This window comes from Bradysia coprophila, unplaced genomic scaffold (assembly GCF_014529535.1).
Source record: "Bradysia coprophila strain Holo2 unplaced genomic scaffold, BU_Bcop_v1 contig_358, whole genome shotgun sequence".
In the NCBI taxonomy this organism is placed as follows: domain Eukaryota; kingdom Metazoa; phylum Arthropoda; class Insecta; order Diptera; family Sciaridae; genus Bradysia; species Bradysia coprophila.
In genome coordinates, this window is record NW_023503616.1 from 6,069,733 (window position 1) to 6,086,323 (window position 16,591).

General features: G+C 32.5%; 2 protein-coding genes across 4 annotated transcripts in view; both read right to left on the bottom strand.

Moving 5' to 3' along the window:
• Positions 1-16,591, bottom strand: part of LOC119081530 (NADPH oxidase 5) — a 57,735-nt gene that overhangs the window by 13,427 nt on the left and 27,717 nt on the right. The gene's annotated exons all lie outside the window — the stretch shown is intronic.
• On the bottom strand, positions 3,875-5,761 carry LOC119081532 (anhydro-N-acetylmuramic acid kinase-like). The gene is made up of 2 exons (XM_037190534.1): positions 4,296-5,761; positions 3,875-4,233 (listed from the first exon to the last, which is right to left on the bottom strand). Exons 1-2 carry the CDS (start codon positions 5,143-5,145, stop codon positions 3,968-3,970), a joined length of 1,116 nt encoding a protein of 371 aa, XP_037046429.1. The 5' UTR covers positions 5,146-5,761; the 3' UTR covers positions 3,875-3,967.

A 16,591-nucleotide genomic window follows, 5' to 3' on the forward strand; every position in this document is an offset into this window, starting at 1 on the left:
CGAAATGGAATGCGAATTTTTTTTATAGGTCTCCTCTGAGGAGTGGTCGTCCTTAATTTAAATAAGTCGTTAAGGTTTTATTATTGTTCCAATTTTTATGTATCAGTTTATATCTCTATGATTGCCGATAAAAAATGCATTGCAGAATTTAATCGATTAAATTAAATAATTGATCACTTTCAGAGCCGTGGTTCGGCGAAAAATCATATTATGGAATAGGTAATTCCACAGACAATTATCCGTATTGGTATGTTTGATTAACGAGACTAAAGATAACGGTTGCGATTGAATAAATTGTCGAGTTTTATTCTCAAGCTACATAATAATTTCGAGAGAAAAAAGTCAAATGAAAATAATTAAGATAAAAGATTAAAAGTATCACTGAAACGAGTCTACAAATCACACTACTTAACTTTAATTATCTCTATTTTCATTGAATTCAAACTCGCCTTATTAACGCTACAAAAACAATAATCAGAATGTTAAGTGACACTTATGCGAACACAGCCACACTCATTATGGTGTTACATTCGGAATCGTATGAAGTGTACGAAATGTGTAACGAATCGCATAATTAAACCAAAAACGTGCAATAGGTGTTTATCTAAATGATTTCTAACGATCATATCCAATTTACTTTTTCCACGTTCAACCAATTAAATCGAGAAATCACAAAAACTAACAACAATAAACAATAATCTGTGCTACGTGATTCGCTCAAATCAAATAATATCAATTTTTTTCAATCAACTCTTTTGCGTTTTCATATAACTTAAGAGTTGAACCATTTCCCTCCTCAAGTCAGTGTGTACCGATTCAAATATTTTCTTATGTGTTACCAACAACAAAATCGGTATTAACAACAATATTAAAACCATTCCAGTTTAGATTGTGTGAACGTGAATGGAAGATAAATTTTGTACATGATCGAGCACACTTGATTGCTACCTGAATTTAAAAAAAAAAGTTTAAAAGAAAAAAATTCTGCTTTATGCACCCAATATAGGAATCGTTAAAATGCTACAGCACACAATTTATGCTCGTACCTGTCTATCATATTGCTGTTATAATGTTATATGTCTCTAAAAAAATAACTTTTAATTTAATTGAAGAAATGGAATTATTTATTTATTAAAACGTTTTAGGTTGTACGGGATTGACTTATTCGATTGATAAATGTGTGACAGAGACAGAATATTTTACACTGATGGTCGACCAATTGTCGATTAAAATTAAATTCACAATAACTCGGGATAGAATAATCCAGCAACATTGTGCAACACAAAACTATCAATTCTCAAAATGTATCATCTGTTGACAGAAACATTGGTGTTACATTAGGAAACCGATTTGGATGGAGTACACACTACACAGCGTAGCTTTTATTATGGCAAACGTATTACCACCCAACACGTTCAGCAACAAAGGATTTTTTTTATTTTCTTCAGATTTCTTACACTTCTGACAGCTTGTAAGTTTTAACATCAAAGTCAGTGTAACCTTTGGGGCTTGATCTCTTTTGTGCATTGTACAATGTGAAACAGTTTAACCTGTCGGTTTTATTTCTTATTGACATGATGATGTGAATTTCAATTTAATTTGTATGAGATTGACTTCAACAATGCATTGACTTCAATAATAAAGACGCAATGTAGCAGGGTTCTTCAGCGTTGAGGTGGTTACAGTTCTTTCAACTGTAATGACGAAAAACTGGAAAAATACGAAAATATAAAAGCTTCCATGAAAGCTTAATATAAGTAATTTCGATTCGGCATATTCAGTTTATTATGCTAGTAATTCGCTTTGCGTGCACGAAATTATTTTGTTCGGTGTGAGGTCTTCATGCCATTCATTTAATTACTTAACGATGTATGGCTTCACGCTACAGTATTCCAGTATTTTTAAATTATAAAGTGAACCGAACGAATGACTGGTTTTATCTTTATGTGAACTCAAAAATTCGATTGGAAAAATAAATTGATTTTTTCATAACAAACAGATGAACACCCCTGCAGGAAATGAATTTTTTGATTAACATAAGGTGGACTCATCGTCGGGTCTTACCTTTATTTTGAACTATAAAGACATTGGAGTACCTGAGATATGCTTCCACTTTTCTCAGTTCCATGAAAAGTCATGTAAGTACGGCAGATTTGATCGAACAAAATTTTTAATTTATGTTTTTAATGTGACCTCTCATCAATGAGCATTAAAGACTTTAACACTTATATTGGAGCAACATTATGTATTCAGAGCGTAGGCAAAAAATTACATCAATTTAGCCAATCTTTTTTGCCTATCTGCAATTTGTTATCGCGACAGTTAATTATATTGATATTATGCTGTACGATCTACACTTTTATCTACAATTTTATTACATTGACTAGCCCCACCACTTACTTAGCATTTTTGCCACTTTGCGTAAGTGTAATCTTTTTTCTTTCCAATAATTTTATCACTTCCTCAATAGACTACATTGGCTATAGACTTGTTCAGTTTTCTTTGGATTATTTATTTTTCGCAATCGACATGGTATTTTATACGATCGATGCGATAAATTATCTATTATATTCATTTTGAATGTTGCTTACTTACCAATAACGCAATAAATACCGTCTTTCTCTCTCTACTCTCTCGTGCGGTGTATTTATTCGAATCAAGATAAGATCAAAGTGGTTAATAAATTTAATTTATTTCTTTAAAATTGGTTGTTTTAGTGTTTGATATAGATCTGATGTAGATTTTCATTTATTTTTGAAAGAAATATCGTGTGCTACAGCAGAAACAATTTTTTTTTAGTAAAATGCAAATTATTTGCTTAAAAAAATATCTCATGAATGCCATTTGCGATTGACATAAAAAACATTTCTATTCGCTAAACAAATTTCCAAGATTATTATCTTGTTCTGCGATTTGAACGAGACAGTATAACTCAAAATCTAGCATATCCATGTCAATTTATCTGACTCGATACATCATTATAAACTGTCATCCCCGATTAAAAGCAATCAAATAAAATCACATTAATTAATGATTTCATTAACTTGATGAATCGATGATGGAAATTGTGAATGTACATAATAATTGGCGACAAGTCTGTCGACTATTAATCAGTCAAAAAAAAAAATCGTTACTGCATTAGTGAACCGGGTATTATACCACAAAGAAGTATAATTAAATTAAAAACTTTTAAATCTCTAAAAGCAGTTACATGCTAATAAATTAGCCATTTTGAACTTCGATTGATTAGAAAAAAAGCCTAGCTCTTTAGAGACGCGGCGAATTCCTTTTATCGTTGTAAATAGATAAATGTCCATAAGTCAAGACGGAAAACAACTTGAATTCTACAAGTCTATCAGTTTGAAAAATATTCCATGCAGAGCGCAACTGACATATTAGTACATTTGAACACTCTACTGTGTGTAATTATTGTGCTACATCAAGCCAAGCACAAATGTTAATGGAACGTGGAAAAATTCGTTTAATTGCAATAATAAAACTTTAACATCCATCGATTAATTAAATTATTTAAATGGCAAATGAAGAGGCTGTATGTGATATAGTAGCGCGTAATTTATGGAACTACATTGTTTCATGGGTACCGATGCAAGAGACTCTAAACAGGGTGTATTGTTGAAACAATTTTTCTAAAATATCTCGTTTTTCCATCGTCCAACAATGATATTTTCAAGTGGAATAACGTGCAAAAATCATTAGCATTTCAAATTGAAGGAGCGTTTAGATAGCAATACCTACCAAGAGCAAATTTATGAAAGTATTTTTGGTCGAAATATTGATTGAATGTATAAAGGAGATCATGTTCTTACATTCGCCTACATACCAATATTTAAACCATTCAAAAATTATTTGTTGGAAAGTTTTATTTTGATTTTGCATTGAAAATCTATTTCATCCAAATTATTCATCTCTTCTAATTTTCAACTTAAAAATTCAATTTAAATACGAATTAGGATTGATAAATTCCACCGAGAATGACTGCCTTACGAGCTCCGGTAACATTGGTCAAGTTAACTGATTGTCCATTGATTGTATTTTTTGCGAACCAAGCAAATGCAAGTGCTTCCATCCATTCAGCTGGAATGCCCAATTCACACGTTGATAGAATTTTAAATGTAGCTACATGATACCGAATGCGCTCCATTAAGTGGCAATTTTTTGCGCCGCCTCCGCAAACATACAGTGAACCTGATGTCAGACCACATTGCTGAATGCCTATATGGTATGAAAAATGTGACAATATTTTGCGTTTTTGTTTTAAATTGAAATGAAATTGCCTTTTAAAACGGTCAATGCAGTTAGTTCGACTAAAGTCGCTTGAACATCTGCAGGTTTCACCGACGTGTTAAAGCTTTGCAAATTTTTGTCAATCCAAACGAAATTGAAATATTCTCTGCCTGTGCTCTTTGGATTTGGTCGATCAAAATAAGGATCCTTTAACATCAACTTTAGCAGTCCTTCGTTTATACATCCACTTGCCGCCCAATGACCATTCTCATCGAAAGATTTACTTAAATATTTTTGAGTCCACAAATCACTAAGAGTATTAGCAGGCCCAGTATCAAATCCAGTGATTGGCTTCTCCAAATTTTTCGGCAAAACCGAAATATTTGCAATCCCACCTAAATTGAGTACAATTCGATCTTCAGCAGCATTTCGAAATAGTGCCTCGTGAAAAACTGGAGCAAACGGTGCTCCCTGACCACCAACTGCCATGTCCCTTCGTCGGAAGTCTGCGACAGTAGTTATTCCAGTTTCTTCTGCTATTATGTTTGGATCCCCAATTTGTATTGTAAATGGATTCTCCCCATCTGGTTGATGCCACACAGTTTGACCATGGCTTCCAATCGCTTTGATATGCACTTTCTGCAAATTCGTTGCTTGTAAGAGTTTGTTCACAGTTTGTGCGAACGCTTTTCCAATTTGAACTTCCAATTTACCCAGTAGTAAAAATGTGAATGGATTCGATGGCACAAGTTGCAATAAACCAAAATCGCTTCTTATGTCGTCAGGCATTGGTTCTGAGCATGTTGCAATTATTTTTCCTGGCATGGTAGAGTAGTCCACAAGAACGGCATCTATTGCGTCCATGCTTGTACCGCTGATAATTCCGACGTAATAGTCCATTGGTTTTTGATTAGTCGAACTGAGATATACTTACACAGCACTCGGTACAATTATTTTCATTCATTGATTATTTAAAACGATTGTTACTTGCTTAGACCACCTCCTCATTGGCTTCTGAGCAGGTAATTAAGGTAATGCCGACAACAGATAACGATATGTGAGATAATTTATTACATTCGGCTATATAACACAATCTAATTTTTATTAGTGATGTTGGTAAACAATCTTCGCAGCTTTTAGTTTAACAAACTAAGCCAACTACCTTTGGGCGACAAACTCACTGTACAAAAGGACCATTCTTTTCTTTGGTCACAATTAATGAAAATTGTGGTAAATATGCAAAAGCATTTAGATTCAAATTAAATGGAATTACGTCATAGTCCTTAACTATACACTATACTGCTTGAAACTATATATAAATGGATTGAAAATGTATGCTTTTATAGAAAGAAATAAACAAACAAACTGGAAACGTATTTCAAAGAGATTAAAAGAACTCCCATTCACGATTCGCTTAAAGTAGCCTTGCAAAACGTGTTTTTACCAGCGATTTTTTCAGTTTAATGAGACACAAAATATAAACGAAAACCGTATAATTAAGTGATATGCCGATGGCTGTCAAGACAATACTTTTACTGAGCACACTTAACATCACATTAATGTCTTGCAAGACATAATTATCGTTATGAATTCTTGAATTAATATTTCTACAAATTTCACAGTTGAAACGTGATAAGACATATTTGCATTGTCACTTATAAAACTGATCGAATTCAAATTCTTCGAATGTACGCATTAATCATCATCTAAAATGGTTTCTTATGTGTATCACATACCTATAATTAATCAAACGATTTTAATAATGGAAAGGCCATGACCAAGATTTTAAGTCTATGACAAATTAACAGTCGCTCCTCGACGTACTATTTATGGAATAAGGATTGAATGCGTTAAAAAAGCCACTTATTTTATCGTACGATTCAATTAACTTGTCATAAAGTATTGAACCAATTTCAATTCTCAACTTATTTCTTACCGCGACTGTAAACATATTACAAACAAAGTTTATATTGCACAATGACCGATGGAACCGAATAGAAACAATTTCCTTAGGGGATTTCAATAAATTTCAGAATCCACATGCGATACGGTTTTCAAGTCAATCTTAAACGATAAGAGGTATATGTCGTCAGCGCCCCCACCTTTTTGGGCGGGGGTTTTCGTTGCTGATTATTATGAGCTAGGTTTTGTGCTTTCGAATGATGCTACCCAAAAGTTTTGTGCTGCTCAGGCACCCGAGCACAAAACTACTTTCTATTCAAAACATGTCACTTTGTATGGTAGACCCCTAATATATCAACTGCACCCAAAATACAATTCTAGGACTAAAATGTACACATTATGTGCTGACAATATCACCCCACCAATAGTTTAGTGCTGCCACCTGTGTCCAGCACAAAACTACTTTCTGCTCAAAACATGTCACTTTGTATGGGAGACCCCTAATATATCAACTTTATTCAAAATACAATTACAGAACTGAAATCTATACATTATCTGCTGACGATATCACTCCACCAATAGTTTAGTGCAGCCACCTGTGCCCAGCACAAAACTACTTTCTGGTCAAAACATGTCACTTTGCATGCATGGTAAATAGCTTATAGCAAATATGTTAGCTTGATTGTAGGTCAAGGTCACAGATATTTAATAATAAGTTTTTATTTACGGTCATTCAAAGGTTTGTTCAGAGTTCATCAGTTCATTATGCATACAACATAATGCATAAACAATGACTAATGTGAAATCCTCTTGTTACATGCACAATGGACTCAGGCTATTGTGCAAGCATTCTGTTGCATGCACAATGAACTTTGACTATTGTGCAATCCTACTGTTGCATGCACAATGAGCTCTGACTATTGTGCAAGCATTTTGTCACATGCACAATGGATTCTGACTATTGTGCAAGCATCGAGATGCATGCACGATGAACTTTGATTATTGTGCAAGCATTCTGTTGGATACACAATGAACTCTGACTATTGTGCAAGCATTTTGTCACATGCACAATGAACTCTGACTATTAACGATAAGGAAATGTGTACAATTATGTTGTTAAATTCTTGAAGTGATGTCGTGTGTAGTATAATTTTTGATTTAGTCAACATTTTACTGCGTTGTTAAGTATTGAGTTCTAAGAATTTGCGTTGATGATAAACGTAACGGAGACGTTATCCTATTATATCAATAAATGAAATTACGTAGATTAAAATAGAGTGAGCGAATTCAATACGACGCCTGTGTACAATGTCAAATGAATCGCACTCGTGCATTAAAGGATTTTCACAAATCGTAGGCTGGTGTTTTATCGCACGCGGTGTCTAGTGCGAAAAGATACCTTCATAAGATTCTTGTTTCATAAATAACGTATTATGACACCTAGCGATAAATGCTTTCTTAGGCACTAGATGGTACATGTCATTTCAATAGCCTTTCGGCAACGATCTGCACAATAATCAAATCTGTTACTTCTTTTGATCAAATAACACAAAATCTCTTACTAACACCTTTTGCTATATAGTATCACATAAGCGAACGCTTGTCGCTTATTTTGGTCGTAGTTTCAACAACAGACGACATTGCTGTTAGTAAAATTTACTGTTTCTTTTTCATTCTACAGATTCTCCCATTCTTGCTTTTTATATTGCATCTGCATGGAATGGTACAGTACATATTGCAGAAATGATGGAAATGCGGGTACGTAAGCTACTATATTCTTAACGTCAAAGCAGTACCTGTTACCCAATTGTTACTTTCTTCCGTAGTAAGAGGAAGTTAAGGTCAACGAAAAAAACGTCTTGATCTAATAATTCAGCCCATCGACGAATAAATGACAATGTCTTCATCGCTTTCATTTCGGTCATTAACGAAAATAAAAACATGAAATCGCTAAATGATCTTTTAAATGGTTTTATTTTTATACAGCATCATACACCTCTTTAATAACAATTTTTGATGTGATCAATTATGAATGCTGCATGGGGATTTTATTTTTTTCATTAATTGGTTATTTTGATGAGTTTCGTTTTATGATCACACCTCTCTTGTTATTAAAATCGATTTAACTTTAACGATCCGTAAATTATATGGCTAAGCTGACGACAATGAGCCAACTATTGAAGAGACTCTTTAAAAAATAAATTTTTATTGATGATTTTTCACACAAGAAATTGAGTTTTAATGTTTTTATGGACTTTCAGTCTTAGCACCTAAGGATGTCAGGCTTTACTGATGTTTATGGAGAAATTCTCCGAAAAAACATGAAAATTCAGAGCAATAAACTGCAATGTTATCATCATTAATAAGACTCTTTGGAGGAATTTGTGGTAAGAAAAAACGAAATTGTAAGTAAGTAAGTGGATCAAATTTTTGTAACTCTCTATAGCGATTGCTCAGATCTAACAGCAGATTGAACTTGTTGCACTTGAAAGAAATCTCAGTCGTAATTCAATTATGTTGAGCATATGATATCTTTCACCTTAACGAATCCATAAATTAACCGTCGACCCGCACATCATCATCAATTTATTAATTCGTCTTTATTATTAATATCCATTAATTTTCATGCTCACACATCAATAATAATTAAAATGTTATTATACTTCACTACAGACCATATTCATTAGACATCCATTCTTGGTTATACTTTTACTTGATCATCCACGTATAAACTAGACACGGCCAGACAGTTGGCTGCACACACAATTTAGACCTTTCATGGATCGATTTCGGTTAACATAACTCACAAACTTAAACAATAAATTAATGCGTCAATATTCATAAATCTTTCGGATAGCGTTACATACGATCATTCTGTGAAATAGCACAATATCTCAAAAGTTTTGTACAACGTGTTTCATGTGCCACTCTCAGTGATCGGTACACAATGCCGGTAGACATTATTGCTCCGAAATTGATTAATAATGATCACTTTTTATCGTAGGTTTTTTTTTCGTCTTTTCAAAGCTAAGCAAAAAGTTTGTATGGTAAATTGAATTCGTTTGAAAATTAGACATCGAATGAGTGGGTGGTACTGCATAAGTACAATAATTGTGTAACCTTTTTTATGATCTTCATAAAAATTTTGTAAATTAATTTTAATGAGTTTTTAATCAGATATAAAGAGAAACAAGTCTGCGTTTTTTCTCTCTCTAAATAATTGTAAGCTTTTTTTTTGATATAATTGAACTTGTTATTTTCACCTATATGAAAAAGAGTAATGTCTAAATTCATGCGTTAGTGAATTTGCAAGAAAAACTAATCGTTGAACCGAAATGAAATGATAATTAACCTTAATTTGGTTTACTCAGGTTAATTAAATGTTTCATTGAGCTTAAAAGATGTACAAAATAAGATTAATGATTCGAGGCAGATTTGTGATCATATTTTGACAATAAAAAAACCCATTTCCAAGAGGTCATGAATATTGTAAGAAGTACAATTCAGCAGCAAAGGCAAAGTCTTAGTAGTAGAATAGGTGGAGTAGTACCCTTGAAAGAACCTGTTAGAAAAATTCATACAAAAAAGAGTATTTATAGTAGTGTAGTTCAACCTTCTATTCTAGCAAGTAAATCACAAATCAATTAATATCATATCTACTATTTCTTTTAATCTTTTCTCAGATACACCATATACTGATCGAGAAATTGATATAATATATATTATGCACCTGTTGCCAAGATTGGTATTTTGACGTGTAGGACATTATTGCCCTAGCCGAAGGCGTGGGTCATAATGCCTACACGTCAAAATAACAGTCTGGCAATAGGTGCATATCATATTTTATCTGTCGAGAACAGATATATCGAGATAAACAAAAACTCCCTAGAGGGATAAGCTCGAGATTATCGTTCTAGACAGATAAAATCTATAACTTCATTATTTTTAACATTTAGTTTGCTTAATAAAAACGTATTTAATCGACCACAGGCCTGGACTGGCTATATTGGGCGCAGCTGTCCATGTCCATAACAGATGTATCATTCTTTAACTTCATTTTTGTTCGACTATTTATTGCTTTTAATCAATTCCCAGGCACTGCAATGACTACTTAAAAAGAGCAGTTGTATCAAATGTTTAGTTCAACGTCAATCCGACAAAAAGTTTCTATTTTTACAAAAGAACAAAAATTAGCTAGTGTGGTGGCTGTCAAACTAGTTAATCTACCAAACGTATCAGACATCCGAACCAGCCCAAGTGTCAATTTAAATAAAACATCAATTACAACCGATCCATTTGATTTGGTATCTGCTCAAAGCGCATTTTGCACGAATGCACGATTAAAAATAAAATCCTATGGCATATAAAGCGAACGTGTAGTTTAACATTTTGTCTATTCGATGCATGAAGTCCTTTTTTGCGATTCGTCTTCGTATGCTAAATTAATTTATTTAAATCGAAGAAAAGCGTGGGCACATCTCTTTCAGAGAGATCGTTCCGTGCTGAAAGGTACTTAGTTTTATAATATTTTAATGGTATGTTTATTCGCTAGTGAATGCCGATACATACATGTACATTGTGCACACAGCGCACATACGGCATTTATATATACAAAAATTGTTTACACGCATTTCAAGCTGCTTTAAATCGATGCATTTTAAATTAATGGCAAAAACCATAAATTAAATTTTATTCTTGTCCATTCAATTCTACATCGTATTTGCGGACAATATTTTAAACATTTAAAAAGACATAAAATCTCCATACTATGTTAACGTACAGCCGTTACGTCTTGACCAATATTATGTTTTGAGATATTGGCAATTAAATTGAACGTAAGTGTTCCAGTAAAATGATTTAATTGCGTTCATTTAGAGTGTAAATATCAAACAATTTTTAATGAGTTTTTCCATTCATTTTTACGGTCTTTTATATCATTAGATTGGTTAAGAACTAACTGCATACATGGCTATGTATGCTACAACATAGTTGATCGAACAGCTGACCCTTGCCTGTTCGTTCGCCATTCGTAACAAATTTGTTGTAGGATTTCTTTACAATTATTTTCAAAAACATATCACGACTATTTAATAACAAACTAATACGAACTTATCGTGACTCTTGATGAAAAAACCGCTTGGCATTTTTGTACAAGAAAAAAAAACAGGAAGCCTTAATACATCAACGTAACGTAACATCGTACATACTCACGAACATGCATAATTCTTTTTGAACGAAGACCGCGAAAAAGGTCTAACAAAATGATTTATAAATACAACCAATGTTCAACATACACTTTTAATGTACCAAGAAGATACTACCAACATACGTGTTCAACATAAAACTCATTGCAACGTGTGTGTATACCGTGTGATGTTAATTTATCACTTACAACTTAAAATAACAGCAATTGTACTTTATATTTAAGAAAATTACATTAATCTCATAACCATGAAACTGCTTATCTGAAGGAGGATATTTTCTTAAGACAATTTCTTAATGAAGAGAAAAGAGTTCATTGATGTTTGGTAACTTTTTTTGAATTATTCTCTACTCTTCTTTTGCCACCGTTGGACAAACTTTGCATCAAGTAAATTTTGATTGCTTGGAATGAGTTCTGTGGTGAAGGTAAAACTTTTACAACTTATTTTATTGCACAAGAGAGTTATGAAGTTTTTAAATAAAACTTTATTTGACAACAACTTAATAGATGGATCGTCTAATTTAACAACTTTTTTCCAATTCAAAGTTCCACCGTCTGTGTAGAAAAGAGGAATAATATCCCAATTGAACGATGTTGCAGAAGGAAACGCAATAACTATCAGCTATCTACATTATCAATTCGATCAGCCAGTGGCAAGAGTGGTTTTCTGTATCAAAGATGGAATAATGAAGAACTTACCTCGGCTTGAGACTAGATAGACATATTTCATTTAAGGGCTTTTCAATGCATTCCAATCATCCAATGTCAATACATTATTTATAGTTTAACCGAAGACCAATCTGATTACAGTCGCTATGGTGCAATAAATTTTAGTTGACTATGCGTTCAGTTCATTATACACACACCTGATATTATAACGAAGCGGGTACGATCTGCGGCTAAATAAGTAATATTTTATAGACGTTTATTCCGCACCGTTTTAATCGAAAACGAAAATCTACGTTGCAGTTCAATTAATTAACTTTGACTCAGTACAAATTAATATTGCAAAACTAGAACAGAGTACAGTCGCTTGAAGTGAATCCGTGTGAATTTAAAATTGTAAATAATTAATCACTTCAGGTGTTTCGATCAAAAACTTACCACTGAACACGTTTCATTATCTCCTATAAGTTTGAAGTCACATTTGAAGCGATTAATCTCGATTTATATTCAAGAACATGATTTTGGCTGTACAAAATTTTCAAGTTAATTTTCTCTTGCTATATAAAGATGTTGGTAATTAAGTGGAAAGACGTTCAATTCAATTTTATTTGGTATACGCAATTTACATGGTCGATTGTTGCTATATACAAAGTGACAGGTGCAAAAGTTTGAGGTCACAAATTCCACCAAAAATTACTCGATAAACAAGAAAGGTGTTGTTTTAATTTGTTTTTCTGCGTACAGACACGTAAGGATATAACACAAATTAAAAAGATATTAGGTGTGATTGACTAAAGCATAACAGTTATTTGCAGTGATAATCAAAAATATTTCAAATAAAATTCCCACACAATTATCAAAACTCAGTTTTAGTCAAGGGGGTAATCACTAGTAAATCAGTAAATCAAGTAAATCACGGTAAATCACAAAAAATTTTGAAAAATTTTTGACAAATTTTTAATTGTCACTGGATTACATTTCGAAGTATCGTGGCCGTAAACATATAGGATAAATTTCATGAACTAATACAAATTGAAGTAAATAGATTCAAATTTAGTAGAAACTTCATTTTTGATTTACTTGATTTACTGTGATTTACTGTGATTTACCGTGATTTACCGTGATTTACTGAGGTAGTAAATCAGTGATTACCCCTCGGTTTTAGTACGTAATATTTGATGAAAATCCTAAAATTTTATTAAAAGACATTTAACATTTCTTACAAGTAATACATAATAAAAGCGCATCCATAATATAACCAATGACGGGAAGTAATTTAAACTCTTGGGACATTTTTGTCGATGTAATAATTTTCTCAGTCATTACGAGTGGTACATGAAGAGAATTTGACATTAATTTCAAATAAATTGCAAGTGAATTATAAAAAAATAATGACACAATTTATCAAATTGATGAGTGTGGGTTGAATTTTCTGAATTTAGTTTTCGGTTGCATAATAACGTTCGACTAAAGACTAACGATAATTGGGAGAATCGAAGAATGTCCACTTGTATCTTGTGTAATCGTTTAACATCTATAGAATAAGTTAAAGATATCTGTCTATATAAGGTCTCAATTTATGCAGAATGAAATTGATTATAATCCTAAAGTTACCAGTAACGTCAACGAAGAAACCCTGAATACGGACATGAATTGTTATCTTGGAATGAACAATGTTCACTGAACATTTACAAGAAGATTGAAAATAGCTGCATTACGTTAGTTTTACGTACAAATTGGATAACATTCTGGAATATGTCGAATGTTCAAAATAATTTGGTTTTGTAAAATCAGATCCTGTACATAACGTGAGATATTTGTAACTTTTGAGAAAGTTTTAAAACTCCTTAAATTTAGTTTGTTGGGCATGTAACTTTTAGTTAGGCGAGCAGCGGTAGAACGAATCGATGTACTAATTCAGAATAATTAAAGTTGTGTCCAGAAGACTCAAGTGATAAGTAATTTGCTTCGTCATTTGCCATGAATATTATCAATCTATTTTTACTCTGTCAATTCATTCTTTTATTCTTTACTCTTGATTGTATTGTAACGATGGAATGAGAAAGGTAAAATCTACAATCAATTCGACGAAAAAAAAACATGTTGCGCAACCACTTAATAAAATCAGGTATGTTATTAAAATGAATTGTAAATACACAGTAGAGCAAGAAACATATCAAAGTTTTTCTTTCATTTGTACGTACAATGGTATACATTGTTAACCACTCATGTTAACAACATAAAATGCTGAATGTATCTATAAGTATTGTAATTATTGAACAGTAAAAAATGCAGAGAAAAAAACTTGTAACTGTGATAGAAATAGAATTAAACAAATAAATGAAGAAAAGGTATTGAAAAAAGTTAGTAATTGAGGGGATTAGAAGGCGTTTCTTAACATGTGTAATAGAAAATTAATTTCAATTAATTTCAAAAAATGATGGCTTAGCCAGACTAATGATGCAGTCATTGTAGTTACAATGATTGTTAGTTTATTATTCAGATGAGTCATCTGCTAAAAGTACAGCGTTATCAAAAAAATGATAATACAAAAGTTCCCCATGGTCATATCCTGTTTTTACAACAATCGACCAAATTAATTTCAAATAACTTAGAAAAAAATAAATGCTGAGCCAGACTAATGATGCAGTCATGCAGTGAGAATGATTTTTATTTTATCGTTGAAATGAGTCATTTGCTAAAAAAATAATAGAATAGTTTCCCGTGCATCCTGGTATATCGTGTTTTTTACGAAAATCAACGGAAATTCCAAATTTACCAAAGCTGAAGTATCTTTATTGAAAAATGAAAATTAAAGGTACCACCTAGTGCCCATTACAATATTTCGAATTTGATAAATCAATTTGTGATCGCTCAAGATCATTCGTAACAAGACGGTTAAAATAGGCAAAAGCATTAAACTGTTCACAAGTTTCAAAGTTAATTCGACTTCGATGTTATTCATCCGTCATTGACAACTAGGCGTCACCTTATGGTTGGGTCAGGTCCCTTGACTGACTGACTGATATTTTCTCAATAGATGTTTGTAATTGTTACAAAAATATCATAAATTGATCTTGATCAAAGTAGCTCTTTGTCTTGTTTTGTCATAAATTGTTCGCTCCTTTTATTTTATTGAAAATCAAATTTCAGAATAAACAAAGAGAGCTTATTTTCAAGGTTCTGAACTTTGCTTATTTCTACATTTTCAAACAAAAGATGCTTCGATATTACTATGTCTGCTGAAAGACGCTGTAATGAGGACGTATTTCTTGCTAAACTCTTGAATAAATTTAAACTCGTGTGGATACAGCCCTCGCTTCGCTCTGGCCGCAAAGTTCACACTCGTTGAAATTGTCTAGATTATAAGACTTTTTTTAGCAAATAATTCTAAGTGAATATTTTCATTCGACAAAGTTGTCAATCGAATCAGTGTAGCTGAATGTTTCAAATGAAACTGCAAATATTTTCGATGTTCTACTGAAAATTGTCCCTATTTGCTTATGAATAAGTTATGCAACTCGTGTGAAAGTTCACACTCGTTCATTTTTTTGTCTAGCATAGACAGCAAGTTTTTTCGGAATAAATCACAGATTATTACTCCAGTATTCCCATTTACGAACTTAGCCCGAGTAATTTCAGTACAAACGTTTTTTGAAAGCTTTCGAAATATACTCCGTATGATAAGTAGACTATATAGACAGATGATCATCTGGTTACCCTCACGAATTTCATTCTTAGTCAAATAATATTTTTTTAAAACTTTTTAGGATTACTCAAGCTATCGTGCTATCAAGCGACGAGACAAAAATTCTGTTGGGAATATCTGTAAGATCAATCGTTCGTTATAGCCCATCCTCAAAATTAACCTCAGGAATTTGATTCCCCTTCGAATAAAAAGAAGCTTTTGGAAATCCGTTAGGAATTCCTCGAGTTATCAAGCGATAAGATAAAAATTCTTTCAAGAATACCTCTAAGATCATCTGTCCGTTATTTCCCATCTTCAAAATTAACCTCAGAAATTTGATTCCCCTTCAAATAATTTTTTTTTTGGAAATCCGTTAAGAATTACTCGAGTTATCATGTTATCAAGCGATAACTCAAAAATTCTTTTAAGAATATCTCTAAGATCACCCGTCTGTTATAGACCATCTTCGAAATTAACTTCAGTTTAATTCCTCGTCGAATAAAAAAATCAATTGGAAATCTGTCGAAAACTACTAGAGTTATCGTGGAATCAAGCGACAAAACAAAAATTCTTTTGAGAATATCTCTATGATCACCCGTCTCTTATAGTTCATCTTCGAACTTAACCTGAGGGATTTAATTCCTCGTCGACTAAAAAAAAGTTCTTGGAAAACTACTCGAGTTATCGTGGCATCAAGCGACAAAACAAAAATTCTTTTGGGAATATCTTTAAGATCATCGGCCCTTCATAGCCCATCTTCGAACTTGATCTGAGGAATTTAATTCCTCGTCGATTAAAAAAACCTTTTTGGAAATCCGTTTAGAATTACTCAAGTTATCGTAGCATCAGGGAATGAACAAAGTGTGACAAACATTTTCTGTATTCAA

What these genes read in the sequence shown, in the direction of transcription:
- LOC119081532 (XM_037190534.1), bottom strand. Translation starts at nt 5,145, where the DNA reads ATGGACTATTACGTCGGAATTATCAGCGGTACAAGCATGGACGCAATA. An exon ending in TGCATTGACCGTTTTAAAAG is followed by an intron (nt 4,234 to 4,295) that starts GCAATTTCATTT and finishes CATACCATATAG; the next exon opens with GCATTCAGCAATGTGGTCTG.